This window comes from Macrotis lagotis, chromosome X (genome assembly GCF_037893015.1).
Source record: "Macrotis lagotis isolate mMagLag1 chromosome X, bilby.v1.9.chrom.fasta, whole genome shotgun sequence".
In the NCBI taxonomy this organism is placed as follows: Eukaryota; Metazoa; Chordata; class Mammalia; order Peramelemorphia; family Peramelidae; genus Macrotis; species Macrotis lagotis.
In genome coordinates, this window is record NC_133666.1 from 34,463,292 (window position 1) to 34,490,904 (window position 27,613).

The following is a 27,613-nucleotide window of genomic DNA, read 5'->3' on the forward strand; positions in this document are numbered from 1 at the left end:
TGTGTTAAAAGAGCAAGAATTAGGATTGCAGAAATGTTTGGGGGTAGAAATGGCAATGGTTGATAGCTGATTGGACATGTGAAGTAAAGGACAGTGAACAGTCAAGGAAGAGACTGAGGTTAAGAACCTAGGAGATTAGAAAGATGGTGAGACCTTCAAGAGGACTAGTGAAGCTCTAAAGAGGGATGGATTTGAAGAAAAGATAACAAACTCTGTTTTGGACATGTTGACCTTGAGTTGTCTCTGGGACATCTAGTTTGAAATATCCAATAAATAATTGATGATGTGGAACTGGAGATCAGGGAAGAAATGAGTCTAGATCTGGATACAGAAATATGGGAGTCATCTACATAGAGATGCTAATTAAACCCCTAGGAAGTAGGAAGGTCACCCAGAGAGGGAATGGAGATAAAGAAAGTCAAGGTTCCTATAATGGAGCCTTGTGGAACACCAATATGTGTCTGTGTTTTATGGGTGATGAACCAGAAAAGAGCATGGAGAAGGAATAGTCAGATAGGTAGAAGGAAAACCAAGAGAACATCATGAGAGGCCAAAGAAGAGGCATTACTTCAGAGGAAAGAGCTGGCAATAGGACTTAATGCCACTGGCAAAAAAAATCATGAGATTTGGTAAATAAGAGAATACTGATGACTTTTAAGAGAGAATGAAATCAGAAGCCAGATTGCCAAGGACTGAGGAATCAGGGAGAGGAAAGGAAGTGGAGGTAGCAGGTAAGGACAGTTTTTCCTAGGATCTTTGAGGAAGAGATGAGAGATACAAGATTGCTTGAGGTGGTAGCAAAGTCTAGTGAAGAGAGTTTTTTATCTTTTTTGTACGTTTTGAAGAGATTGACGATTGAAGTGGGTTTTGGGGGTGGTAATCAATGCTGTCATCTTCTGGAGAAGTCAGGATGGTATATGATAAGACCACATGCAGAGAAATCATCTTCCTTGGTAGAGAGAAAGGTCATCTCATTGTCAGAGAATGGGGGAAAGGAGAAGAGAATGGAGGATGATATCAAGGGGATTTGAAATGAAGAAAAAGAGATTAGAGGAAGGTCATACCTAATGTTCTCATTTTTTTCAGTAAAGTAAGAAATAGGGCCCTTAGGTGACATAATGGGGAAGTGTAGTGTGTGAGATTTGAGGAGGGAAAAAAGAGAAGATATGGTATAACCTTTGTAGGGATTAAGATAGGGAATCAATCATGGAAGAGTAAAAAAAATTCCTCACTGTAGTGAGGACTCATTTTAATTTAGATAAAAATGAATTTATACTGTACAAGTTCAGTTGGGTGATTTCCTCTAGCACTATTCAACAGCCTGTGAGTAAGCATGCAGGAGGTGAGTGATGGGAGCAATCCCAAGATGATCCCAAGATTTGGCAAACCATAACTGGTAATGGGACAAAGAGGCAAGGAATTTGAGAAGAAAGGATAGTGAAGAATTGAAGTAGCAAACTATAGAGTAAAGATGGGGCAGTGAGGCAAGAGAAAGGGTAATGGTTTTAGAAAGGATTGTGAGGTGGAGTGATCAGAAGTCTCTACAAAGGATATAAAAATGTAGGAACTTATAATTAGAAAAGTCAAACACTTATAAGTCATAATAAGATCCAGTATGACTTCATGTATGATTATGGTGGGATAAAGGAATAGGTCATAGAATTTAAGGAAACTAAAGAATTTGGAGGTTAAGAAGTCTAAGGAAACATTGACACGCATGTTGGAGTTTCCTGCTAATTATAAGGGCAGGAGATGGGAAAAGGATGGAGAAAAGGAGAATTTTCTGGAAGTCTGTAGTCAATAGTCATGAGAGATTGGGAGAAAGGTATTTTGGAACTTCAAAAAAGGAGATATTGCTGATCGATGGTGATAAAGGAAGAGCTTGGAATTGAAATAAGGAGCAAAATACTATACCAATCCACATCCTGCCCCAGCCCCCAGGACCAGAGTTTGGAGTGTTGGCCAGTGGTGGAGAGGAGGGAACATAACATCATCACAGGCAAAAGTGAGAAGTGAGAGAAAGAGGTCCAGGACAAAGGGAAGTTTGTTTACTATGGCAAATGAATTCTAGAGGGCACAGAGGAAGGGTTAAGATTAGAACAGGATGTCAGTGTGATATGCTTTGGAGATTGAAGATGAAAGAATGGGAACCAGGGGGGAATAGTTTGCTTCTAGGTGAGAAGTTAGTAACCTTTAGAATAGTAGTAAAGGGTTGCTATTGCTGGACAAAGGACGTCGGAACAGGGCCTTATTGGCTCTCATCTACTGGTTCTGTAAGGTAGGTGTGGGTGTAGGCTGGGGTGCAAGAGCATCAGAATAAATGTCTTAGTTATCCAGAACCAAATCTAGTGCCTTTTTTCCATTCTATACCATGGCATGCCCCAAGCCAATCCACAGCAGAGGACCATGGAAAGTCAACTAGAATTAGAATTAAGGATCCTTTCTAGTCCTCAGTTTCCACATTTCTAATATAAATGGGTTGGATAAGAAGATTTCATCGACCCCTCCTAGAGCCAAGTGTATGATGCTCCAACCTGCCTTTGGACCTTGTGTCTGCTACTTACCCCCTGACTGATCTTGGACAAATGAAGGTTTAAGTACTGCTCAACCACACTTACATGATCTCGGCCAAGTCACTTGACCTTTTTTTTAGATTTCAGTTTATAGGCAGAGGGGGATGGGCTGGGGAAGGCAGGAATTAACTGGCCCATGATCCCTTTCAGCTCTATGGTCTTGTAATTGGTCATTCACTTTGCTCCCTTTGGCTTTCAGTTTTCTCATCTGTTAAATGAGGAGGTTAGAATAGATGACCTCTAAAGGCCATTCCAGACCTATTTACTAGCTCTATGCTCTGACAATGAGAATCTCCCAGCTTAGAGGATCCCTGGAGCCACAGGGCAAGGATGAAGGTAGGAAATAACCAAAGTAGTCACAGGACACAGAATCTGACCTGGTGGTGGGTGGATGGGGAAGGGATGGAGACCCAGACAGGCCAAAAGGCTCCCTCCATTGTCAGCCCTTCACCTCATCTACAGATTGGCTGAACAGTCTCTCCAAGGCTTGTTTGCTTTGGCTGTACACTTTCACATTTCTGGATAGAAATACAATGATACTAAGTGAAGGGGAAAATAGCCAAGGTTATCAGCACTGGCTGGAGCGGGAAAAGGTCTTATTTTTTTTTTTTTAAGAAAAGTACAAAGTCACATTTGTATTCATTAAAAACAGCTACAAACCTAGATTAAGCACTTGGGGATTATCTCCAAGACAGGGGTGGAATGCCAGTTCCTGTAATGCCCCCTTGAGAAAATATTTACTTTTTTATTTACCTGGTAGCAGTGCTGTACAGTGGAAAAAAACTGAATTTAAAGTCAGAAGACCTGGATCTTAAACTTCAGCTTTGCCACTTTACTACCCATACATCATCAGGCAAATCACTTCCCCTTTCAATTGTCCCTTCTCAAAAAATGAGAGGATCAGTCTGGGTGACCTCAGAAGCCCCCTTCCTGCTCCTGATTCAATTACGGGCCATACAGGAATGAGAATGCCCTCTAGTCCATATCAGCTTCTACTTGAAGGCCTCCAATGGAAAAGGGCCCATTTCCACCCTCTAATTCCTATGGGCTTCCATTTGAGAAGAGCCCATTTCCTCCTGAAGGCAACCCACTCACTTTGAGACAGCTGGAATTATCTCCTTTTCCATTGCCCCTGCTCAGTTTGCCCTCTGAAGTTAAAATAACTAGTCTTCTCCTCCCACTTCCACAAATACTTGAAGACAGTTCTTGTGTTCATCTCTCATTTTTCCTATCTCAAAAAATAAACATATCAGGCTAGATGATCTTTAAGGTCTCTTCCAGTTCCCAATCTATCATCCTGTGCCATCCTCCTGAGTTCCAAATTCCTCCAGTGATACCACTGTTGTCTACACTGAATTCAACATGGGTAAAAATATATAAAGTCTTATAATTCAGTTTAAAAAAAGCTTCACTTGAACCAGAATCACAGAAGTGAGTTGAAAGGAAATCTCGGCAGTCACCTAGTCCATCCCATACACAAAAGGAATCCCCATTTCTCCCATAGGTGACTTCTTTCTAGAACCTCTATTTTGAAGACGATCCTGTTAACAACCATTCCTCCTCCTCCAGACATAACCAACAAGCCCAGCTGAGGTGCCTACGACTCTCAATTCCCCCAGGCTTTTTGGGTCCCCCTTTATGGGTTGTCTTCTCTGATTAGAATGTAAGCTCCTTGAGGGCAGGGGTTGTCTTTCTTTTTGCTTATCTTTGTATAGCAGATGTTGGTTGACTGAAGAACTGACTTCCCTTCCAGATGCCAGCTGCAGCATTAAAAATGGCGGCTGTAAGCAATTCTGCAAGATGAACAACTTGAACAAGGTGGTGTGTTCCTGTACTTCGGGATACATACTGGCAGAAGACCAGAAGTCCTGTAAACCCGCAGGTCCGAATTGAACCAGATTCTCTAAAGTCCTACAGCTAAGTTCATCCATACTAAATCCATTCACCCACAGCATTTATTAAGTTCTAACTAGAATTTATTAGGCACCACTATGTACCAGGCATGATGCTAGGCCATAAAAATACAAACATAAACCAAACATACAGTTCCTGATCTCAAGAAGCTTAACATTTTATTGGAGGAGACAGCATGTACATATACATATATATATATATATATATATATATATATATATATATATATATATATACATACACACACAAGATTTCTTCAGGTGGGAGGATCCTATCCAATGGGGGGGTTCAAAAATATTTCCTTCAGGAGGTGGCACCTGGGCTGGTTTGTACAAAAGAACAGAAGCTGGGAGAGAAGGAGAAATTCTGGGACTATTAGAGTTAGAATCAGAAGTGTAGAATTTCCTCCTTTCAATCTCATTTTCTGCATCTAACAAGATTTGACTAGTTAGAGGTGCTTACCTTAGAGTTTGAGAACTTAGATTTACCTAGATATAGATAAGATGGATATTCTTGGAAATTCTAGGGATTTTATTTCATGCATTTCAAAATATTATCCTGAAAATGGGCCATGGGCTTCTTCAGGCTGCCAAAGGGACCAGGTCATCAAAAAGAGGAAAACCCCTGAATTAGATCTCCAATGTCCCTTCCCTAATTCCTTTATTTATTAAATGCCTCCTGGATGCCAGGCAATATGTTGGACACTAGGGGTACCCAAGCAAATCAAAATGCAAACTATGCTCTTCAATCACAAATACTTTGAAATGACTAGTGTGGGAATTCTCAAATTTCTTAAATTTCCTTCCTTCCTTCTTTTCTCCCCCCTCCCTTTTTTCCTTCCTTCTTCCTTTTCTTCTTTCCTCTTTCTTTCCTTGTTTTTCTTTCTTCTTTTTTCCCTTCCTTCTTTTTTTTCTTCCTTCTTTCTTCCTTTCCTTCCTTTTTTCTGTCTTTCTTAGTCTTTCTTACTTTATTTTCTTTCTTTCTTTCTTTCTCTTTCTTTCTCCTTTCCTTCCCTTTTACTTTCTTTCTTAGTCTTGCTTACTTCCTCTCCTTTATCTTCCTTTCTTCTTTCTTCCTTTCTTCTTTCTCCCTTTCTTCCTTTTCTTTCCTTCTTTCTTCCATGTTTTTCTTCTTTCTTTTCTACTTCCTTTCTTTTCTTCTTCCTTCCTTCTTTCCTCCTTTTTTCCTTATTCTCCCTTTCTTTTTTCTTTCTTCCTCTTTGTCTTTTTTCCTTCTTTCAAGATGAATTTTTCATTTCTGTCCCCTCCCCACAGCCTGAGTTCTTTTAAGGTTAGTGGTGTTCTCTTAGGCTTTCAAAACATGGGGTAACCCCACTTGGCAAGGCTGGTTTAAATATTTGTGAGCCAGTAAATCAAATTAATCAGTGGTAAATCCCAAGAGGGTCAGAAACTCAGAGATAGAGTGTTCTGAGGATGATTCTGTTAGCCCCTGCCTAGGAGACTCTGCAGAGATCATCGAAAATCCCTGGGTCTCCAACTGGGTTCCAACAAGCTTGGCATGTTCTCAGTCACTCTTGCAGCTATACCCTTTGGTCAGATTGATCCATGCCATGCATCTGGGCTGCAGGGAATCAATTCTCTGGGTCAATATTTCTAGGCTACTGCTTGGTCATGCCCCCTCAGAGAAGGACTGTGTTGATTGGATGTTTCATGTTCAGAAAGGTTCAAAAACCACTCTCTTGCCACGCACAGAAATATGGTCTTTGAACATGAAGTCAGAGGACAAGTCAGTACTCACGACACTGATCGCAGTGATGCTTTGGCATAAGAGAGAAACAACTTGCCCAATCTGGACCCAACTTACCTTTCTAACCTTATCACTATGACTTATTCCTATGCCTCCTGGCATCCCACCTCCAAGCTTTTGCCCAGGCTGTTCTCTCATGCTTGAAATGCAGTCCTTCACTTCTGCCTCTTAGAATCCATAGTTTTATTCAAAATTTAGCTGAAGTGCCACCTCCTACCAGAAGCCTGTCCTAATATGCCCAAGTTCCAGTGTCCTCCACAGAAACCTGCCTTATATTGATTTATGTATATTTTATAAATATTATCATAAACATATTTGTACATCACTTGTCTAAGCAAATTTGTTGACCCCAAGAGCAGCCCCATCCCCTTGCCTCAAGCTTCTTGAAGACAGGAACTGTTTTTGTCTTTGTCTCTTCAGCAGCTGGCATGGTGTCTGGTATACAGTAGGGGCTAAATAATTTCTTGGTGATCAACCCAATGAAGCGCCTTGGAGTTGCCTCTGAGAAGCAGTTCCTTTGGGCCTATTTTATAAGGGAGAAGAGTGTTTCTGATTTCTCAAAGGTGGAATCTTATTAATCTGGTATATCACATTTTGAGCCCTGCCGGCATACACAGGCGGCCTGCCTATCTCAGCATCAAGGTGCATCTTAGCAGAGGAAATTGAAGGCGCCTCCAATAAACAGGAGTGCCTCTGCAGCAACTTAAATGAATGATCTTTAAAGCTTTGGTGTCTGTACGAGCTAGGTGTTAACCCCACTGTGCCTGTTGTGGGGGGGGGGGGCATTTGGGAAACATTCTCTCCCCTTTCTTCTAGCTATAGGTATTGAGAGAGATCGGGTCTGAGCTGTTGCAGTTTGAGGTCTACTAGCCATGGGTGCTTCAGTGTTTCTAGACAAGCAGTCCCTGACTCAGCAACCCCTGATAGAAACTGCAGGTATTTAGGAATTGAATCATTGGATCATAGAGCATTGACCTGAGAAGGACCTTGAAGGCCTTCAAGTTCAACCCCTCCTTTTATAACTTAGGAAACAGATCAAGAAAGGTTAAGTGACCAGCCCAGGGTCACTTAGCTAATAAATTTCTGAGGTAGGATTTGAATCCAGATCTCTCCTGCCTCCAAACCTAGTTCTCTCTCTACTTTGATAGCTAGAGGCCTCTGCGAGAAGCAAATTCAATTCAATTTGAGAACTATTAACGTATTGCTGATTATAAAGGTGGTAGAGCATGGCGGATTCAGGGTTGGGTGTCAGGAAGATCTGGGCTCAAATCCCACCTCTGATGCTTACTAGCTAGGAGACCCTGGGCAAGTCACCTCACCTAGCTTAACCTTAAGACACTCCCTCAAAATTCTACTTAAGTACAAAGGAGGGTCCTAGGAGCTAAGAGCTGGGGACATGGACACAAAAGTCCAACTGCCCACACTCTTAAAGGGCTTGCAGTCTACTTGGGGGGAAATAAGGTACACATAGATTAAATCAATACCAGATCTATTAAGGAGGGGGTGAATATTAATAAGTGAGTGGCCCAGGGAAGGCATTTTGAAGTGACCCTTGAAGGCTAAGGAGCCCGAAAGGAAGCCAAAAGGAGACCAAAGATACAGCCAACATCTCCCAAGTACCTGTGCCACCTCTCACTGCATTAGCTGAACTGGGGGGTCAAGAGGCAACCACAGTTGTCTGGTGCTCACTGACACCACTACTGGCCCATTGTGTTGGCACAAATAATACATTGTAAAGAAGTCATTTCACCCATCTATGAAAAAGCTCATCGAACAATGGATAATAAAAATAGCAGGACAGTATATGACTTGTGCTAGGGAAGTTTCTATTTGAAATGCATTACAAAAAGATAATAAATATAATAGTAATAGTAATACCAATAATACAGGTATTTAGGTTGTTCTTTAAAATTTGCACTGTGCTTTATACATATTTTTCCCCATTTGAGCTTCATGACAATCTTGTGAGGTAGGTGTTATTACACCCATTTTACAAATAAGGAAACTAAGGCTAAAGGAGAAATAGTGACTCACTCATGGTCACTAAACTAATAAAGGTAAGATGCAAGATCTGAACCTGATTGCTCCCAGCTCCAAATCCAATGCTTTTCCTGCTCCCCAAAAAAATAGCAAAAAAACTCTCTCTGATAGTCCCAGCTTTTCTAAGGCTATACCCATGTCCACAATACCTCCCTGCCTGGTCCCTCGGTTTGGCCCTCCTGGCCTTTGGTAGGCTCTAAATCTCCTACTGGCTAAAACTCAGGTAACCTTGGGAAGGGAAAAACAAATTCCCCAGAGATTAATGGTTTAAGACTCTGAAATTCCATTGCCCATCTGGGCAGGAACACTGCAGTGGAGAAATTCTTATCTGACATGAGCTTGGGAAGACAAAATGAGACCTACTCCCCAACTTTGAAACAAGTCATTGTTAAACTTGACTTGCTTTGGAGGGAGAACTAAACAAGAAATAAACTTAGCTGTCACTCACGGGCATTCTGCTCCTCTCCCAAGCCATTACAGATGCTTTCTATTTCTATGGAAGCTTTTGTAACCCGATTTCCTCTTTGGGTACATGTGGTTACCTCACTACAGCTGGTTGCTATAGAAATATTGGTTACAAGATGCAGAGGTAGAAGGAAAATGGGACATTTGGCATTCAGGCACCTGGGAAGACATAGAAATGCATCTGGAGACCCCCTGAGTCTGGCTGCAGATTTCCTTTTTAACAGTCAGTCCATGAGATGGAGGAGGGCTTCGGGATTTTTGCTGAGGCTTGGAGACTGAGAAAACCCTGAGAAAAGGATGGTCAAGGATTTGGGCATTTGCTTCTGATGGGAGGCCATGGGAGAGTAGAGAAAAAGTATCACTAAACTAAGGCCAGGGGCAAAGGGAGACTGGGAGGTTTAGACTCTGTGATATCACACCAGGCTCACAAGATCATCAGCTCATAAGAAGGCCTTGAAGGCCTTCTGGTTCAATGCCTTCATTTTACAGAAAAGAAAACTGAGATACTAAGAGGCTAATTTATTTGTCCAAGGTCGCACAGGTTCTAAGATGCCACAATAAGTTTTTGCTCCACTGTGTGATATACTTCAAAGCCCCTTCATTTTCATGTCCGAGAAAAGCAATGCACAGAAGGGTTAGATTACTTTTTCCAGGGGTAGCTAGGTGGTGCAGCGAATAGAGCACTAGCCCTGGAGTCACTTCAAATCTGTCCTCAGAAACTTAATAATTACCTAGTTGTGTGACTTTGAACAAATCATTTAGCCCCAATTGCCTTGTATCCAGGGCCATCTCCAGTCATCCTGGTTTATATTCTGGACATTGGACCCAGATGGCTCCAGAGGAGAAAGTGGAACTGGTGACTTAGCACAGCCCCCCTCCCTCAAATCCAATTCTTGTACTTGTCATGACATCACTTTTTTGATGTCATAGTCCTCTTGGAGAACGAAGGACAAACATCATCTGCCTAGTTGTGTGACCTTGGCCAAGTCACTCAACCCTAATGCCATGCAAGAAGCAACCCCCCCCAAAAATCAGATTACTTTTTTCAAGGAAGTTTCATTGGTTCCCTACTGCTTCTAGGATAAAATCAAAACTCCTGTAGTTGGGACTTAATGCCAACCCTTCCCAGTCTGACCTTAACTGACCTTTCTAATCTCGAGTTTACAAATTTTCCATTTCTACCACACTGGTCTATCTGATATTCCACATCTGAGATATTTGATCACCTCCCATCATACCTGTGCATGGGCTGTCGCTCATGACTAGAAGATTCTGTCTCCTGAGCTTCCTTCACAGTTGACCTCAGGGGCCACTTCCTATAAAAGGTCTGACTAGATTCTCCTGGTTTTTAATGCCTTTGAAACTACTCAACATTAATGTGTAGTTGTTTTGTATTATTGAGGGGCAGTGTTAAATAACAGAAGTAGAAAAAGAAAGTTGGCCGGTAAGTCAGGAAGACTTGAGTTCAAATCCTACCTTTGCCATATTCTGATCAGAAACCCAGCACTTAGCCTCTCATTACTCTCATACATGTTATAGAGAAGGTGCCCAAAGGCATTGGGGAAGTGGTTTTCCTCACCCTGTATTTTTATTTACTCAACTGTGGACATGTTTTGCCCTCAATAAAACACATACTCTGAAAACAGAGAATGGTTTAGTATGTTCCTAGAACAATTTATACAATACGTACATCGTAGGTATTTAACAGATGTTATTCAGTTAGATCAGCATAGCAAAAAAGGCTTAGGCTGAAATGTCAGAGGACCTGGGTTCAAATCCAGAGTTATTTGTATGACTTTATTTCTTCACATATAAAATGAGGCCCCTTCTTGCTCTCCACCCTTGATTCGATGATGCGAATTGAATCATGATCACTAGTGATGGAGTCATTTCCAGGCCTTCACTCTGTAACGGTGAAAATTCATGTTTGGCTCACCTATATCTTGGATTAAGAAGCTGTTATCAGTTTCCTTTGCTTGGCCATTGGCCTCTTTGTGTGGGAGGTGCAGGAACTGAGATGCTGACTCACTTGGAAAGGAAAAGGCTATAGGTGGTATTCAAGGTTAGAATGATACAGTCTTGAAACCTGAGGACACTGTCCTTCCCTGTCTCAGAAAAGGGGTAATTGGAAATAACTATTCAGCTGTCCAGACTTGGAAAACATTCAGGGTGTTTTATAAAGACATTTAAACCATTTGTTTGACAGGACTTCCCACCCCATTAGGTTGCATTGTAGATAGAGACTGAGGCTTTAAGTCAGGAAGATCCAAGTTCAAATGTGAATTCAGATACTTAGTGATCTTGGACAAGTCATTTAACCTCCTCATCCATAAAATGGGCATATTAGCATCTACCTCTCAGGGTTGTTGTGTAAAAAAGGGAGATAATATTTATAAATAATTTTGCAAATGTTCAAACATAATATAACTGCTACCTAAATGAAAAAAAAAATCCATTCATTGGCTCATATCTGCCAGTGAGGCTGCCCTGGGCCTCTAGCACCAAGCAGGACCTTCTGATTGTTTGCTTTCCGATTTCCCAAGAGAAGCACCACAAGAGTGACACTCTCTTTCTCTTCTAGTACCATATCCATGTGGAAAAGTTTCAGTTCCTTACAGTCTTACAAAATTCACCCGTGCTGAAGACGTCTTCTCCAATATGGACACTGTCAACTCTACTGAGGAGGAACAGAGTCCAGATGCAGTCACGGAAATCATTCCAGTACATAAAGACGTGACTCGAATCGTTGGTGGAGAATCTGCTTGGAAGGGGCAGATTCCTTGGCAGGTATGGTACACAGAGTAAATTTGACTTAACACAAAGTGCCAGCCTTAAAAACAGATGGTAATTTGAGGGATGCTAGTTAATGTTTCCTTGTTTCAAAACATCTTTCCCCACCAATATACAGAATTCCACCATTAGAGATTCATTCTTTGGGGTGGGGGGTTGGTGACTTTCAGGAGATAGGGAATGCACTTCATCATAGAGTCTCTGGAAAGAAGATATATAGGTTTTTTTTTGTTTTGTTTTTGCAAGGCAGTGGGGTTAAGTGGCTTGCCCAAGGCCACACGGCTAGATAATTATTAAGTGTCTGAGGCCGAATTTGAACTCAGGTCCTCCTGACTCCAGGGCCTGTGTTCTATCCACTGTGCCACCTAGCTACCTCTGAAAGCAGATATTTTTAAGACTTCAAAGTTTTATTCCTTGATGTTGTTGTCCCTCAGTTCAGGATTGTCTGAATTCCATCATATTCATATACTGCAATTTGTTAAGATATCCCCCCGTTTCTAAGGGACACCTCTCTAATATTCTTTTCCTTTCTTTTTTCCTCCTTTTAATCCTCCCTTAAGGATCAAGAAATATGTTTTGCTTGTGACTTCCTTGGTATCATTCTCTTTCTTAGCCTATGAAAGTCTATGTCTTTTGTCTTTTGGAATACTGTATTCCAAGTTCTGTTTGCTTGTTTTTGTCAGAAGCTACCAGGCCCCATATAATCCTGACTGTGGGACCTTCCTACTTAAAGTCTAGAAATTATAGTATTTTTTATTTGATACTAGAGTTCTGGATTTTGCTTAAGATATTAATGGAACTGTTATTTTTAGGGTTCTCTTTAGGAGATGATTGGTAGATTCTAGGTTGAGGAAGGACATTGAAAAGCTAAAGAATTCAGAGGGAGACAATAAGGTTGGTAAAGGACCTTGAGGTCACAAAATATGAGAATAAGTTGAAGAAACTAGGTTTTTTTAGCCTGAAGAAAAGAAGGCTGGGGGCAGAGGATAGCAGTGGTCAGGAGGTGTGATAGCTATGGTCAAGGTTTTGAAGGACTTACAAATAACCACTTCTTTTGCTTGGCCCTGAAGGAAGAATCATGAACATGGTTGGAAATTAGAAAAGAGGCTAAATTGGGGCTATAGGTCAAGAAAAATTTCCTACCAATTAGAACTATCCAAGAGTGATATGTTTCACATGGGGTTCCTTCATGAACGGGTTCGCCCACATAGCTGAAGAGGTTCCTTCCAGCTAAAGGGAGGCTCTGTTTGGGAAATGATTTGGCCAAGATTTCACTTATGTATTGTAGTAACACAGAATTCCTAAACCAGGTCTTTCCATTACAAATACAATATTCTTTTCACTATATCATGCTCTATGAGGGGTAGGAGGGTTGTGCTGTGTTGCTCTTTGCTTTTTTCCCCTCCCTTTCTGTGACTTAATTATTTATCCAGAAAAAGACCTTTTCATTTGGATTCTCATATCAGTCTTACTATATATCCTATCTAGACAAAATAATTCTTAGCAATTGGGAATATGCTTGCTACTATGATGACTTTTGACCCTGGTGTATGTTTGTATTATCTAATAGAACTTAATATCTATTCTATATCCCCTTTTGTGTAAAGAGCCAGGTACTTGGGGCAGCGAGGTGACACAGTGGATAGAGCACCAGCCCTGGAGTCAGGAGGACCTGAGTTCAAATCCAGCCTCAAACACTTAATAATTGCCTAGCTGTGTGGCCTTGGGCAAGTCACTTAACCCCATTGTCTTAAATAAATAAAAATTTTAAAAAAAGAGTCATGTACTCTCAATATTGAGGTATAAGATATGAAAGCATCTTCAGGAAGATAGAAGAAGTTAAGCATGCTTCTGCAAGCAAAGGAAAGGGGAAAAAGTTGGAAATTGCCTACTGTTTTCAGGAACAAGAATCACTGTCTAATAGGATTCTCCTCTGGGAAGCCAACATCAGATCCACAAGGCTTCAAGTTTTTCCAGTAGTTGGGGTCCCATTTCTAACTGTCTTCTTGTGCCATTATAGCCTGGGTTGGTTTTTTTTTTTTGATACTATCAAGAAAATCTTACTGTCTCTTAACCTCTGCTTATGTCAGTCAGAAAACAATAATTTAGAACTAGAAAGGATATTAAAGGTCACTGAGTCCAACTTCCTCATTTTGCAAATGATGAAAGGGAGAACCAGAGAAGTTAAGGGACTTGCCCAAGGTCACACAGCTAATAAGCATCTGAGGATTGAATTCTGGTCTTCTGACTCCAGATCATTATTCTATTAACTGTACCTATTGATATTTTGAAGTAAATCATTCATTGGATATGGAGGTTGAAGGAAAGGAAAGAGTAGAGGATATTCCCTTTCTTATGGTATCAACTGTTTGACAGTACTCAAAGAAAATCGTTCCCAAGACGTTACAGTAGGGTAACCTGTTCCTATTGACGTTACTGTTGGACATTGTTTTGTATATACTTGACTGTTACTTTAGTCAGTCAGTAAACATTATTAAGCATCTACTGCACACCAGGCACTGTGATAAGTACTGAGAATACAAAGAAAGGCAACAGACAGGCCTTGCCCTCAAGGACCTCATGGTCTAATTCCTTGTGTATGTGTTGTTTCCCCCCAGTAGAATGTAAGCTCCCTGAGGTCAGGGACAGTGGCAATTTGGTTTTTGTATCACTAATATAGAATACAGAGCACATAGTAGGGGCTCAATCGAGGCTAGTTGGATTTCAATAGTTTCTTTATCACCAGAAAAAAAGTCAGGGAGGAAGGGATGAAGAAAAGAAAGGGAAAGAAGGAAAGGAAGAAGGGGGAAGAGGTTAACCAGGCCAACTGCATGATTTCTAAGCTTCAGTTTGAAAATACTACATTGGTGAATAGGCCAAGTAACACAGGAAGTCTAACTCCCATTTGCTGACTCACAAAGACTAAAACCCAGTGTTTCTGAGTCCCCACGGAGATGATGCCCCAGGGTGACTTGGACCTGGCTGTAGCTAATTTTTCACAAACATTTTTCAACCAAAGGATGGTTTTCTTATGTCTTAAAAAAGTTTTTTGGCCTGTTTTTTTTTCACAAGGTTCCCTCCTTTCCTGGCAGCTAACATTGCCCAAAGGTCAACTTTGAGTTTACCCAAAGCAGATATAACTTAGGTACCTGAGGTAAAGCTCTTCTCCTCTTGGCCACCATATTTCCCCTCCTTTACAGATTTGATCTGAAACCTCAACATCCTTGACAAGACATTTCAAATTCACCACCAGCACTACCCCTCAAACATTGTACCCCATCCCCTCCCTGCTGATAGACAGACAGGGAAGGAAACTGATGGGGAAAATCTCCAAAATATACTCAAAGTTTGCTTCTAGAGGTATATATCAGGATGTAGTGCAAAGATGACTGGAATCAAGACGACTTGGGTTCAAATCCTGAATCTGACAGTATTGACTGTGACACTAGTTGTATGAAACTAGGCAAGCCTCTTTCCCTCTTGAAGCCTCAGTTTCCTGAACTGTAAAACTTAGGTAATCATATTTGCATTGCCTATTTTACCTTACAAGGCTTTTTGAGAGAGTGGCAAATCTTAAAACATTATTGGAAGGCATTATTATTATTCCTTTACCTACCATATTTCCTTTCTTCTTCTCTCTTCATTTTCTCTCTTCTCCCTTCCTATCTCTTTCTAAAGCTTCAAGCAGTGGTTGTCAGAGAGAGGACACTCATTTAGTTATGTTCAGAGTACCTCATGTCCCATACATTCTGTGTGTGTGTGTGTGTCTCTATGTAGCAAGAGTTAAGAAGCTGAGAAAAAAGATATCTAGGTTTAAAGTGGGAGTTCAAAACAAAACCTGAGTAGCTCCATTTCCTCTGATTGATTGGGGCTCTGAAAGGTTAATGGGACTCGAGGCTGATCAGAACATTTCAGAGAATTAATAATAATCATAACCATATCATAATAAAGTATGTGTAGGTGTAGTGGAGAGAGAGAGAGAGAGAGAGAGAGAGAGAGAGAGAGAGAGAGAGAGAGAGAGAGAGAGAAAAGAAAGAAACAAATGGAGACAGAGATAGAAAAGGACGGACACAAGCACAGAGGGAGATGGAGAGGAAAAAAAAATTAAGAAGGCCAAGAGAGAAATAGAAAGGAGGAAGAAAAAGAAAAATAGGAAGAAGACAGAGAGGGAGAGAAGGGAGTAGGTAGTGAACAAGTGGAAAGACCAGAGAGAGTGTCAGAAGCTGAACCACAAATCTACTGTTTGTCAGTGGGGTGGTGCTGAGTGGGCTCCAAAACCATGAGAGGACAGTAGGACTATCACCTCCCTCAATCTGGAAATTGCTCCCCTCGTAATGGGACCTAATATTTCATTAGCATCTTTGGCGACCACATCATAATGTTGGCTCACACAGAGCCTGCAGTCTGCTAACACCCTTAAATCCTTTTTCCTAGGAATGGCTTCTGGTAAGCTGGGCCATTCTGATCCTAGACTTGTGCTGCTGATTTCCTTCCTTTCTTTCTTTTTTTTTAAATCTAAGTGCTGGGCTTTATATTGATCTCAATTGGATTTCATCTTGGGACTTTTCCATTCTGGCCAATCTGTCCAAATCCTCTGGGATTTCGAGTCTGTCAGTCATTGTAGTGATGAGCCCTCCCTACTCTGGGCCATCTGCAAATATAATGGTTTCTTCAATGCCTTTATCTAAGAGGCTGATAGTAAGTGCCTACTAGTAAGAACTGCACTTCTTGGAATTCCCATTTGCCAGGACTTGTCCCCTCCCCAGCAAAATTATCTTGCATTCACCTATATTTATTTTGTGTTGATTTAATTATGTAAAGATTATTCCCTCCCAGGAAGCTCCTGAAGGACAAGGGAGGTGACAGATTGATGAATCTCAATGTGGCCTAAGGTCACATTAGCATTTTTGTCTGTCATATAAAGATTGATAATAATCATAATAGTAGCTAGCATGTATAATAAGTTATTTAAGGTTTTCAAAGCACTTTACATGTTATGTCATTTGATCTCCACAACAATAAATATCACACTATTCATTGATAATGAGTTTTCAGCTCACTAAAAGCTTGGAATCTTTTTCAGACCAAATGCTATCTAATCCTGACTCCCCCTACCCTATAGCTGTGGAAGTGAGTGGTTTTTTTTTCCCCATATCCTGGGATTGAATTTATCTGGGCGAGGTGACTTCACCGTGGACAGTTCTATCTTTCTACTTATAATGGGCATCTGCTCCCTCTTAACCATATTGGTTCTGTCTGTCATTCTTGGCAGAGAAAATCTATGTAATAGAAGAATTAAACAGCTCTACTTACTGAGACTTCATCATGTTTTAATTTCCTCTCATTCACCCTGAGCAGTAACTCCATCTCTTCTCTAATGAAGTATCAGGTGAGATTGAAAAAGCATTGAATTTGGAGTTGAGAGACCTGGGTTCAAATTCTGACTCAGTGACTTAATTGCAGATGTGACTTTGGCCAAATCACTTCTCCCTCTGGGTGCCAGTTTTCTCATCTATAAAATGATGGGATTGGGTTAGATGAGTTCAAAATTTTCTTCTGGTACTAGATCTAGGATTCTTTTTGCTTCTCTCTTATAGCGTAAAAATCCTTGTCTATTGTTCTCAATTTTCTTCTCCAACTTTATTTTCTACCCAGCTTGAAAAGTCCTAACAAGATTCTTATAGGATCATATGACATGGTCTGCCCTTGCTCTTACCTCCAACTCATGGTTTTTTTGTTTTTGTTTTTTTTTTAAGAAAGATTTTATTTAGTTTGAGTTTTGCAATTTTCCCCCCATTCTTGCTTCCCTCACCCCCCCCACAGAAGGCAGTCTGTTAGTCTTTATATTGTTTCCATGGTATATATTGAATGTGATGAGAGAGAAATCATATCCTTAAGGAAGAAACATAAAGTATAACAGATATCAAAATTACATAGTAAGATAATAGGTGTTTTTCTAAATTGAAGGTAATCAACTCATGTTTTTTTTTAAAAAATATGAGTTTGTCAGTGAATGAGCAATCACTCTAGATAGCCTCTCTCCCCTCCTTCCTCTTCATTGCATTTGTTTCTCGTCAGACACCTAGTTGGCTCATGCTGGACATGGAGTCAGGAAAACATGAGTTCTAATCTGACCTCAGACAATTATTAGCTGTTTGACCCTAGCCAAGTCACTTGACCTCTGTTTCCCTTAATCCATGGGAGATGAAAATGGCAAACCACTCCAGTGACTTTGCCAAGAGAATCCTATGAACAATATGGTCTAGCAGGTCACAAAGAATTAGATATGACTGGACCACAACAACAAAATCTATAAAAGAAACTTCCTGTTTAAATTATGAATTGAGAAATCCACAACATTGTTGTCAATAGATAACCAAAAAGAAGGTTGCCTACAAAGCCGTGAAGCTGTTACAAATGGTTTTTAAAAGTCTATCTGGGGAGGCTAGGTGGCATAGTGGATAAAGCACTGGCCCCGGAGTCAGGAGTACCTGGGTTCAAATCTGGTCTCAGACACTTAATAATTACCTAGCTGTGTGGCCTTGGGCAAGCCACTTAACCCCCTTTGCCTTGCAAAAATCTAAAAAAAAAAAAATAAAAGTCTATCTGAAATTTAACATAGTAGTAATAAAATTGCCCCACTAGTCTGTAGAACTAGAGAACTTCCCTAAAGAACTTCCTTCTGCTCTCTTCCATGTATTTCTTTAATCATTTGTTCTGTTTGAAATACTTTTTTCTTAGAAAATTTTCAAAGAGCTAATCGGAATAGTTTCCTGACAAAGATCCTTCTCTGAAAACCAAGGGGCTCCTGCATGTATTTTTTTAAATGTTCAGTGCTGATCTTTTTTGCCTCCTTTTTCTGAATCTCTGTAATTACCAACTAGACCCTACTTCTCATTAATATCTTCAGAATCTCATTCAAAAAGTCTTTTCTGTAGGCACAGGATGGCAGATGTCCTGAAGGTAGACAATTGAAGTTGCTTCAAGGACAAAGGACAAGCAACAATAGCATCGAGGTTCCAGAGAGAAGTCAGGACTAGAGGTACACACCTGGGAGTCATTAGCACAGAGGTGATGGGAGTGAATGAACTTGTCAATGGAGAGTATGGCAAGAGAAGGGGCTAAGGGAAAACCCACAGGGAAGATTCCTTTTGGGGAATCAGGAACGAAACAAAGAATCAGTAAAGGAAGGAATGAGTATGGAGAGAGGAAAACCAAAAAAAAAGGGAAGTATTTCCTGAAGCCAGGGATGAGTATGCATCCAAAAGGACCCATGGGGGTCACCCACGTCAAAAGTAGTTAAGGAAGATAAGGGTAAAGGTCACTGACCTTGGAGGAGCTATTTGCAAAGAATGAAAAAGTAAAATTGTTAAGCAGAAGAAAATTCCAGAGATACAGATGAGCAGGGGAGTTTTGTTACTATGATGTTCAATTTCAGATAGATTTTTTTTTAAAAGTAATGCAAGTTCAGGGTTTTGTAGGCAAACCTCCTTTTTTGTTATCTATTCAGATGTTCGTGTTTGTTGATATGTCAATTCATAATTTAAATAGGAAATTTCTTTTCAAGATTTTGTTGATGACCAGGCAGGCCCAACTCTTAGTGGCCCCATGGACAGTACAGACTATACTTATCCATGGGATTTTCTTGGCAAAGATAGTGGAGTGGTTTGCCATTTCTGTTATCATTGGATTAAGGCAAACAGTGGTAAAATGACTTGCCTAGGGTCACATTGCTGGGCACTTTATGAAACAGGGGTTATTTCTTTTATTATCTTTCACATGTACAGGGCCTAACACAGCATCTATTACAGAGTAAGTTCTTAAAAATATTTGTTAACTGATGGACACTTACTTTTGGAACTGTGTTCTCAGAGAAAAAGATACAATCTTATCTCTAATAGGAGAGTTTCTAAAATTCTACCTTTTCCATTAATCGATCTACCATTTACTTCTACAATTTAGCCCCAGAGGAAAGTTAGTTGAAGGAGCCATTAGTTTGCACAGTGCTTTAAATGTTTTTAGAAATCTGTATGTAATCAATGTTCAGAGTGAACTTTGGCCTCAGAAGTCCCCTAGAACCATGCCAGGGATGGAACATCCAGAAAGAGGGAAGAAATGTTGCCACTGTCCTCTGCCCTGGTTAGACCAGATCTAGAGGAATGTGTTCAGTTCTGAGCAGGACGTTTTTGGAAGGACGTTAACAAAGGTGAGGCATCAGATGTAAACAACTATTTTAAAAAGTTAGGTCATGACGAGTAGACAGAGCTCTTGAAAAATTGGGACCATTGCCCATGTCCATGGTTCTACCACTTGTCTACTTGCCCACAATTTGCCCACCATTGCCAGCAGTCACTCTCCAATATTCTGGACTGTCCAGTGCTTATCCCCCTCCTCTCTTGAGCTTCCAGTCTGTTTGAATTGTGTCTATTCTCTCATTTCCAGTTTGAAGAACATTCTCCTTCATAGAGAAGACTGAATCAAAAAGAAATAGTGAATTCCTGAGAGAGGGGCTATTTTTGTTTGTTTGTTTGTTAATATCATTTTCTTATTAACATTTTTTAAATGTTAAATGCTATTATGTGAGGCATGTGGGTGGGCTAGTATGTGGAGTACTGCAAGGGGAGTCAAGAAAGATCTGAATTTGAATTCTGCCTCAGATAGTAGCTAGCTGTATGACTCTGAGTGAGTCATTTAACTCCCCTCAGCCTCAGCTTCCTCATATGTAAAATATAGATAATAGCACTTACCTCCCTGGGTAGTTGAAATGATTTAATGAGCTAACATATGTGAAATTCTTTACAAAACTTTGAAAAAGCCTTTATCATTATCTTCATGCACCTTGGGCCATTCTGGGTCTTCCCTCTACTTCCTGGGCATCATCCTTTTATAGGTTTTGGCCACTCTTTTGTATTTATTTTCCTTTGGTGATGTGCCCTTTTCTTCCATTTCTTGTACATTTCCTTTTAAGATTTGATATAAAAAAGAGTACCATATTGGTTCAATTGGACCATGAGAGACAGCTGTAACAGATGGGATATTCCCCCCCAAAAGTGTTTTCATTGATTCTAGCAAATAGTCAACTCTATCTTTTCATGTGGGGATGGGAAGGATGGTGGGATATGACTGACCTTAATCCCACCAAAAAATCTTAATTCAGAAAGGGCAAGCTACTTTTGGGATTAAGGTTAAAAGACAGTAAATTTGGAATCTGAAGACCAGGTAGGTTCTCCATCTTTTGTCTTGGGCGAGTCACTTCACCTTTATAAAGTCCAAATTTCCTTATCTTCCAAGAGCAGATAATATTTGCATAATACATTTCACTAAAAATCAACTGCACAAATATAGGTGGGGGTATATCTAACAATAAATTGTTGAATTGAAAGGGATATGGGGGGTTTAGGATCACAGACTTAGAAATGAAAGGCATCTTTGAGGTCATCTAGTCTAAAACTCCTTGTCATTTTCTAGAAGAAAAAATTGAGGTCTTAGAGAAGTGACTTGTCCTACCTAGGTCACACAGGTGATAAATAAAAGAGGTAGAATTTGGCCTTAGGTCTTCTGATTCCAAATCCAACATTCTTTCCACTGCACCATGCTATGTTGGCTCTCAAACTCAAGAGGAGTCAATAGTATGGCATGGCATCCTGACAAGTTCAGCCTGTGTGAAGCTGAGGAAAAAAAAAAAGAAAACCATAGGCTTGGAGTTAGGACAGACTTTAGATGTCACCTAGAACAATGCCAGAGAAGGAGCATCCAAGAGGGAGGTGATGGTCATGCCCTGATTAGGCCAGATCTGGAAAGCTGTGTTCACTTATGGGGAAACCATTTATGAAATGCCATTTACAAAAGGGAAGATGTCCAGAAGACGGTGATAAGAATGGGGACGGAACTAGAAACCACACTGAGTTGTTCAGTTTGGAAAAGAAGGCTGGTGGAGTGGGGTGGGGGGAGAGAGAAACCTGATGACTCTGTCCAATTATTTGAAGGGTTGTTCTGTGGAAGAGCTGTAAAGTCTTGTATTATTTGACTTCATGGGGCAGAACTAGAAGCAATGGGTACAGGCTGCAAAGAGGCAGATTTCAACTCAAAACTTTTTTACATTATGACCTCCCAACAGGATGGAACTTAGAGGTTTTCTGGCAGAGTCTACCTGGCCACCTCTCAGCTAAATTTTAGAAAGGATTCCTGTTCACATGATTGATGATGATGATGATGATGATGATGATGCTTGTCCTTGGTTCTCAAGGAAGTTCTTGACATGAGTGAGGTGACATGCCATGACAAAAACGTGAGCTGGATGTGAGTGAGGCGTTGCTGGGTTAAATCACCAGCCTCACTTTCTCCTCCAGAGTCATCTGAATCTAGTTGCCAGATATATGTTCACAGGTTGGACTATTTGATCTCTGAGGTTCCTCTTGCTCGGAAATGCTGCCTTCTGGGAGTCCTCCTCCCACCAAGGTCTGGGAGGATCAATGAGATAATCTATGCAAAGTGCTTTGTAACCATAAAGGGCTGCAGAAATGGGACTTATTATTCTCATTCTTCCCATCTCAGATGAAAATGGGTCACCTTTATTTGAAATGAAAATACTGTAACCCCCCCCATCGCCTTCTCTGTTTTTTTTTTAAACTAGAATATTTGTCCCTATTTTTAGAGTTGTTTCTGTTTGATGAAATATCCTTCAGTGATTGTTCAGGCTGAACAATGAATAGCACAGCTCGAGATATTGGCATTTCCCCCAGCAGCCCATGAAAATAAACCATGGCCCATGAATAGGTGCAGGATACCTGGAGGTGGAGAGCAAGCTTCCTGCAGGTCTATCATGCTGAGATAGTTTAGTCTTGTTGGAAAGAGAGAGGCAAAGGAAATGGGAATGGAGAAGAAGAAAAGAGGGAGAGGGAGGCAAGGAGCAAAAGAGAGAGGCAGGGGGACAGAGGGGGCAAGAAGCAAGGGAGATAGAGGCAGGAAGAAGATGAGTGGAAGTGGAGGGAGAGATCGTGGGAGGGAGAGACAGAGACAGAAAGATTAAGAGAAAGAGTGAGAGAGAAAGACAGAGAAGGAGGGGGAGGGAGAGAGACAGAGAGAGAAACAGAGACAGAGATTGAGAGAAAGAGTAAAAGATAGAGTAAGAGAGACAGAGATAGAGAGACAAAGAGACAGAGAGACTGAGCGAAATCGTGAAGACAGAGAAGAATGAGAGAGCCAGAGACAAAGACAGACAAGACAAGACAAAGACAGAAAGAGTGAAAGACAGAGAAAGAGACAGAGAGACAGAGAGGGGGACAGAGACTGAGACAAAGACAAAGAGAGACAGAAAGATTGAGAGAAAGAGTGAAAGACAGGCAAAAACAAAGGGAGACAGAGAGATTGAGAGAAAGTGAAACTGAAAGACAGAGAGAGAGAGAGAGAGAGAGAGAGAGAGAGAGAGAGAGCAATAAATTCTACTGTTCCAAAAGCATTTCTCTAAAGAACAAAGAGATTGCCTAGGTCAGGAGAGGTCTACCTGAAATACTAATGCTATGCGGTGGTAGAAGGTAGGAAAGGTCTGGAGGAAAAAGTGATTCTTCTGGCTGGGGTTCTGAACAAAGAACTGCAAAGAAGTGATGTGAACTAGAGGGTCACAGTCTCCCTAGCCCATGGAGAATTGAATCCAAATGGCTTCCCAGAAATTGGCCCTTACCTGTGCTTTGGGAGGTCCTCTTGAAGCCTGGTTGAGCAGAATTCTTCCCCCAACAATACAAGACACCCCCACACACACACACACACACATACACATTCTCCTGCTGTTCTAGATTTACAGCTGGGGGGTGGGCGCTTGGGGATCAACTGGTCCAAGCCCGTCACTTCACAGGTGAGGAAATGGAAGCCAAGGGAGGGGAAAGAATGCCAAGATTTCAAATCCCAGGACCATATCTCACCTTTGTGCTCTGCTGCTTTTCCATGGTGCCCCATTCATGTCCCTCATTTGACAGATAAGGGATAAAAGGAGAAGGTGTCGGTCCGTGGTTTAAGTGAGATCTCCCAGCCACGAGACAGCCCAGCTGGGCTTTTACCCGAAGCACCTGGCTCAGACTCCAACCGAGGCCTTGCAGTTTCCACCACTGGGCCATAGTATTATTAATTAACCCTCTGAAAAGGACTACTTTGAAGTACATGGCAGAAACTTAGGTCAGACCAAGGTGTGAAAGAAAAATATTAGCTCCACATGAAAACAGCATGCAGATCTGTCCTGATGAAGGGGGAATGAGGACTTGTTGCCCCTTGGAGCTGGGCAAAGCTAGCCTTTCATGGGTGGCTAGGTGGCGTAGTAGATAGAGCACTGGCCCTGGAGTCAGGAGTACCTGGGTTCAAATCCGGTCTCAGACACTTAATAATTACCTAGCTGTGTGGACCTTGGGCAAGCCACTTAACCCCATTTGCCTTGCAAAAACCTAAAAACAAAGCTAGCCTGTCTTTCAGAACTGATCTGAACAGTATCAGATTTGGGGGGTTGACTGTCAGCTGGTGATCAAAAGAATTAGGGACCCTTGGGGAATAAGTTCAAGCCCTGGGACCTCTTGCTCCCAAGGGAATCACATCCTTAGCTCCACCCTTCCATGGGGACCTTTGCCTAGAGTAGGGATAAGAGAGAGGAATGAGAGCTCCCCACAGATCTCACAACCTACTCAGATTACCTTTGATACCCTAGGAAAAGCCAGGCTTCTCCAGTTAGAGAAGGAAGAATTTCAGGGAAAATAGAGTCCCACTCTTTTCTCATTGAAAAACCTCATTGCCTCTTCTGTTGAGCCACACCTCAAAAAGATCATGGACAATTTTTTTTTCCAGTGGGCTATGAATCTATACCTTGGCTTGAGTAAAAAGAAAAACCTTAACAATCCCTGTGTGTTTGTGTGCTTCTCTATATAAAGTGTGTTTAAACAAATGTTTATTGCGCCCTCTAGCGGTCAGAACTTCCCACTTCTCTCAGCAGATGGATCAGGGTTTGGAGGCCTATGGGAAATAGATGAAATTTGGGAAATTGATCCAGAAAATGAAGAGAAGCAAATTTTTCTTTTTAACTTCACCACAAAGAAATCCAATATTGCTATAAACCAGGGGACTTGCTCACGGATTTCATAGCACAGATCTTTTCTCCCACAAGCCTTAGATCAGGAATTGTAAACATGGGACCTGTGATGTTGGGGTTTTTTTCTTAGTGTTTTGATAAATGGACTTGATAGAGTTGGTTTCCTATGAAAGTTAGTGTGTTTTATTTGGTACGTTTTTGAACTTTATTCTTGAGAAGTGATGTATGGTCTTCATTGGACTACTACAGGGGTCCAGGACGTAAGAAAGGTTCAGAACCCCTGCCTTGAATGACTTTTCTGCTCCATTCCTGGGCCAGACTGGGGAAAGATCTCTCTTGCTTCAGGCATGTGTAAGCCTGAAATCGACCCATCATTCTATGCGGAACTCTAGGGGTATATCGCCTACTAGAGTTCCCCATTGCCTAGTTAGGTCTGAGGAAGAGGCTCTTACGTTAAGCTTCATTTCATAGCATTTCAGGTTAAAGGAGATTCCAGGAGCCCTCCTAGACAGGAATATATTTTTCCAATTTTTTTTCTTCCAGGGAAGAAGATGCCACTGGCTTCTTGTTCCAACATGCTTGATGCTAGATTATGAATTTCAAGTTTCTACCAGGGTCAAACTTATTATCTCCATGGTCCAATTCAGACACTGACAGACTCACACTTTCTAAAGAATACTCATGAGGCCACAAATAATCAAGGAAGTCTATCTGTTTTACCTTGACTGGCCTTTAGCCCTTCACCCCTACCCTTTCCTTCAACCCATTTTCTTTGGGAAACAGTGACAAAAACAGACTGACCCTGATGAGGAATATTTCCACTGCAGACCCTAAAGAACTCTCTATATTATTCTCAATGGGACCATGAAGAATTGAATTTTGTTCCCGTTTTCTTGCTTGTCATCAGTTCAAAATGATAAATCAGAAAACCTTGGTGCATTTCCTCACACAGGTCATTTTGAATGGAAAGATTAAAGGGTTCTGTGGTGGCTCCATCATCAATGAGAAATGGATTGTAACTGCAGCCCACTGCCTTGAATCTGCCGGAGAAATTACTATTGTTGCAGGTAAGCAAAATAGAGCTTTGGACAATTACCCATTGAGATATGCCATAGCATCACAAGACTGTCCCCAAACTGAATAAGCTATTGTAAAAAGAGAGCAAATTTGCCATTACTGGATATATTCATGTATATTCATCTTGAGGGTTTTGTAGAGGGACTAAATGACTAGGGAGAGCATTCTCCTCTGTGGGAGATCCAAGAGCTAAATGAGAAGAAAGTGCTTTCTTCAAATTAGTGTTTGGCCTGAAAAATGGAGCCTTCTCCTTCCACCACTGGCCAGGAAGATAGAACCATGGAATTGGAGCAGGTGAAAGGTATTTTAGAGATCATGTTACCTGGCTCCTGGGATTCTTCTGGCAGGATCATTTGGTGTCGAATATGAGTTCCTGGAGACCCTAACAAAGTCCATGGCACTGGGCACTCTGGAGGAGGACAGAGAGTTCTTTCTTTAGGAGGGAATGTGGAGGAGAGGAGTGCTAGAGTGGTACCAAGGAATGAGTACTGGTTTTAAAGTCAGAGAAGACCTGGGTTCAAATCTCGACTCTGCAATGTATTACCTGACTGATTGTGGAAAAGTCTCCACCTTTTCAAATCCCAGTTCTGTATCCATGAATTGAGGGGGATTAGACTAAATGCACCCTAAGGTCCCTTTCAGTTTTAAATCTTTGGGTCTTGTGTGTAGAGAGCCCTTGACTGATCCCTTATGACCTAAGTAGCTTTGGAAAAATCATGTGCCCTCTCCAAGTCTCAATTTCCTCACCTGCAATAGGGGGATTGTGGGGAAAATGCTTCAGAAGATTCAAAACTCTAAAGAGATGTAAATGATGAGGCAAAATCATAAATGCTAAAGGGTACCATGTTTTCTTCTGTTAGGTGAGCACGATACAGAAACTTCAGAAGGCACTGAACAGACACGCCATGTGATCCGAGCCATTCCTTACCCTGCCTATAATGCCTCCAAAAATAAATATGGCGATGATATTGCCCTTCTAGAGCTCGAGGAGCCCTTGACACTGAACCAGTATGTGATTCCAATCTGCATTGCAGACAAGAAATACACCAATACCTTCCTCGGATTTGGTACAGGCACTGTGAGTGGTTGGGGCAAGATCTTTCACAGGGGTCGGTCAGCCACTATTCTCCAGGTCCTAAATGTTCCCTTCGTGGACAGAGCTACATGCCTGCGCACCACCAAGTTCACCATTTCCAACAGCATGTTCTGTGCTGGCTTTCACCAGGGTGGCAAAGATTCCTGCCAAGGAGACAGTGGGGGGCCCCATACTACAGAAGTGGAGGGCACCAGCTTCCTCACGGGCATCATCAGCTGGGGAGAAAAATGTGCTGTTGAAGGCAAGTATGGCATCTATACGAAGGTTTCCAACTACGTCAAATGGATCAAAGAGAACACAAAACACATCTAAGCCATACCAGCTTTGCTTCCTTTCTGGAATGTTGTTATTTGGGATTGAGATAAGCAACAGGAATGGCTTTGTTACTAATGAATTTCCCATCAATTGTTAGATATGAATATATATATTACATATACATATATACATATATATATATATATATATATATATATATATATATATATATATATATATAATCTCCCAATGCTGCTCTTTTCTTTTGAACAGAGAGAATTCTGGCTAGAACTCAGACTACACCATTGTGTCTATACAATCACTGAATAAATATTATGCTCTGACAGTGTGATCAGTTCCAAAAAGTCAGCTCCTGCCAAAACTGTGAAGCAAAGTTTGTCTTCCTAACTTCGTCGGACCCTAATCCCTCTTCTTGCCATGATCCCTGGATTTTCGTTGCATCTCTTCCCCCTTGAGTTTCCATTCTCTCCTCAACCCATCTTCTCTTTGTGGCTCCTTCCTTGCCTCCTCCCCACTGGACACTCAATGCTCAGGGTCAGCATCCCATGG

At 41.2% G+C, this 27,613-nt stretch overlaps 1 protein-coding gene across 1 annotated transcript in view; it reads left to right on the top strand.

Annotated features, from left to right (window-relative positions):
- The window catches only part of F9 (coagulation factor IX), a 48,058-nt gene extending 20,837 nt beyond the window's left edge, over positions 1-27,221 (top strand). The window contains exons 5-8 of the mRNA XM_074199587.1: positions 4,327-4,455; positions 11,341-11,546; positions 25,568-25,682; positions 26,553-27,221. Of these exons, the coding sequence (XP_074055688.1) occupies positions 4,327-4,455; positions 11,341-11,546; positions 25,568-25,682; positions 26,553-27,100 (998 nt within the window). The 3' untranslated portion in view covers positions 27,101-27,221. The remainder of the gene's footprint in view (positions 1-4,326; positions 4,456-11,340; positions 11,547-25,567; positions 25,683-26,552) is intronic.
- Positions 27,222-27,613: the final 392 nt, after the last annotated feature.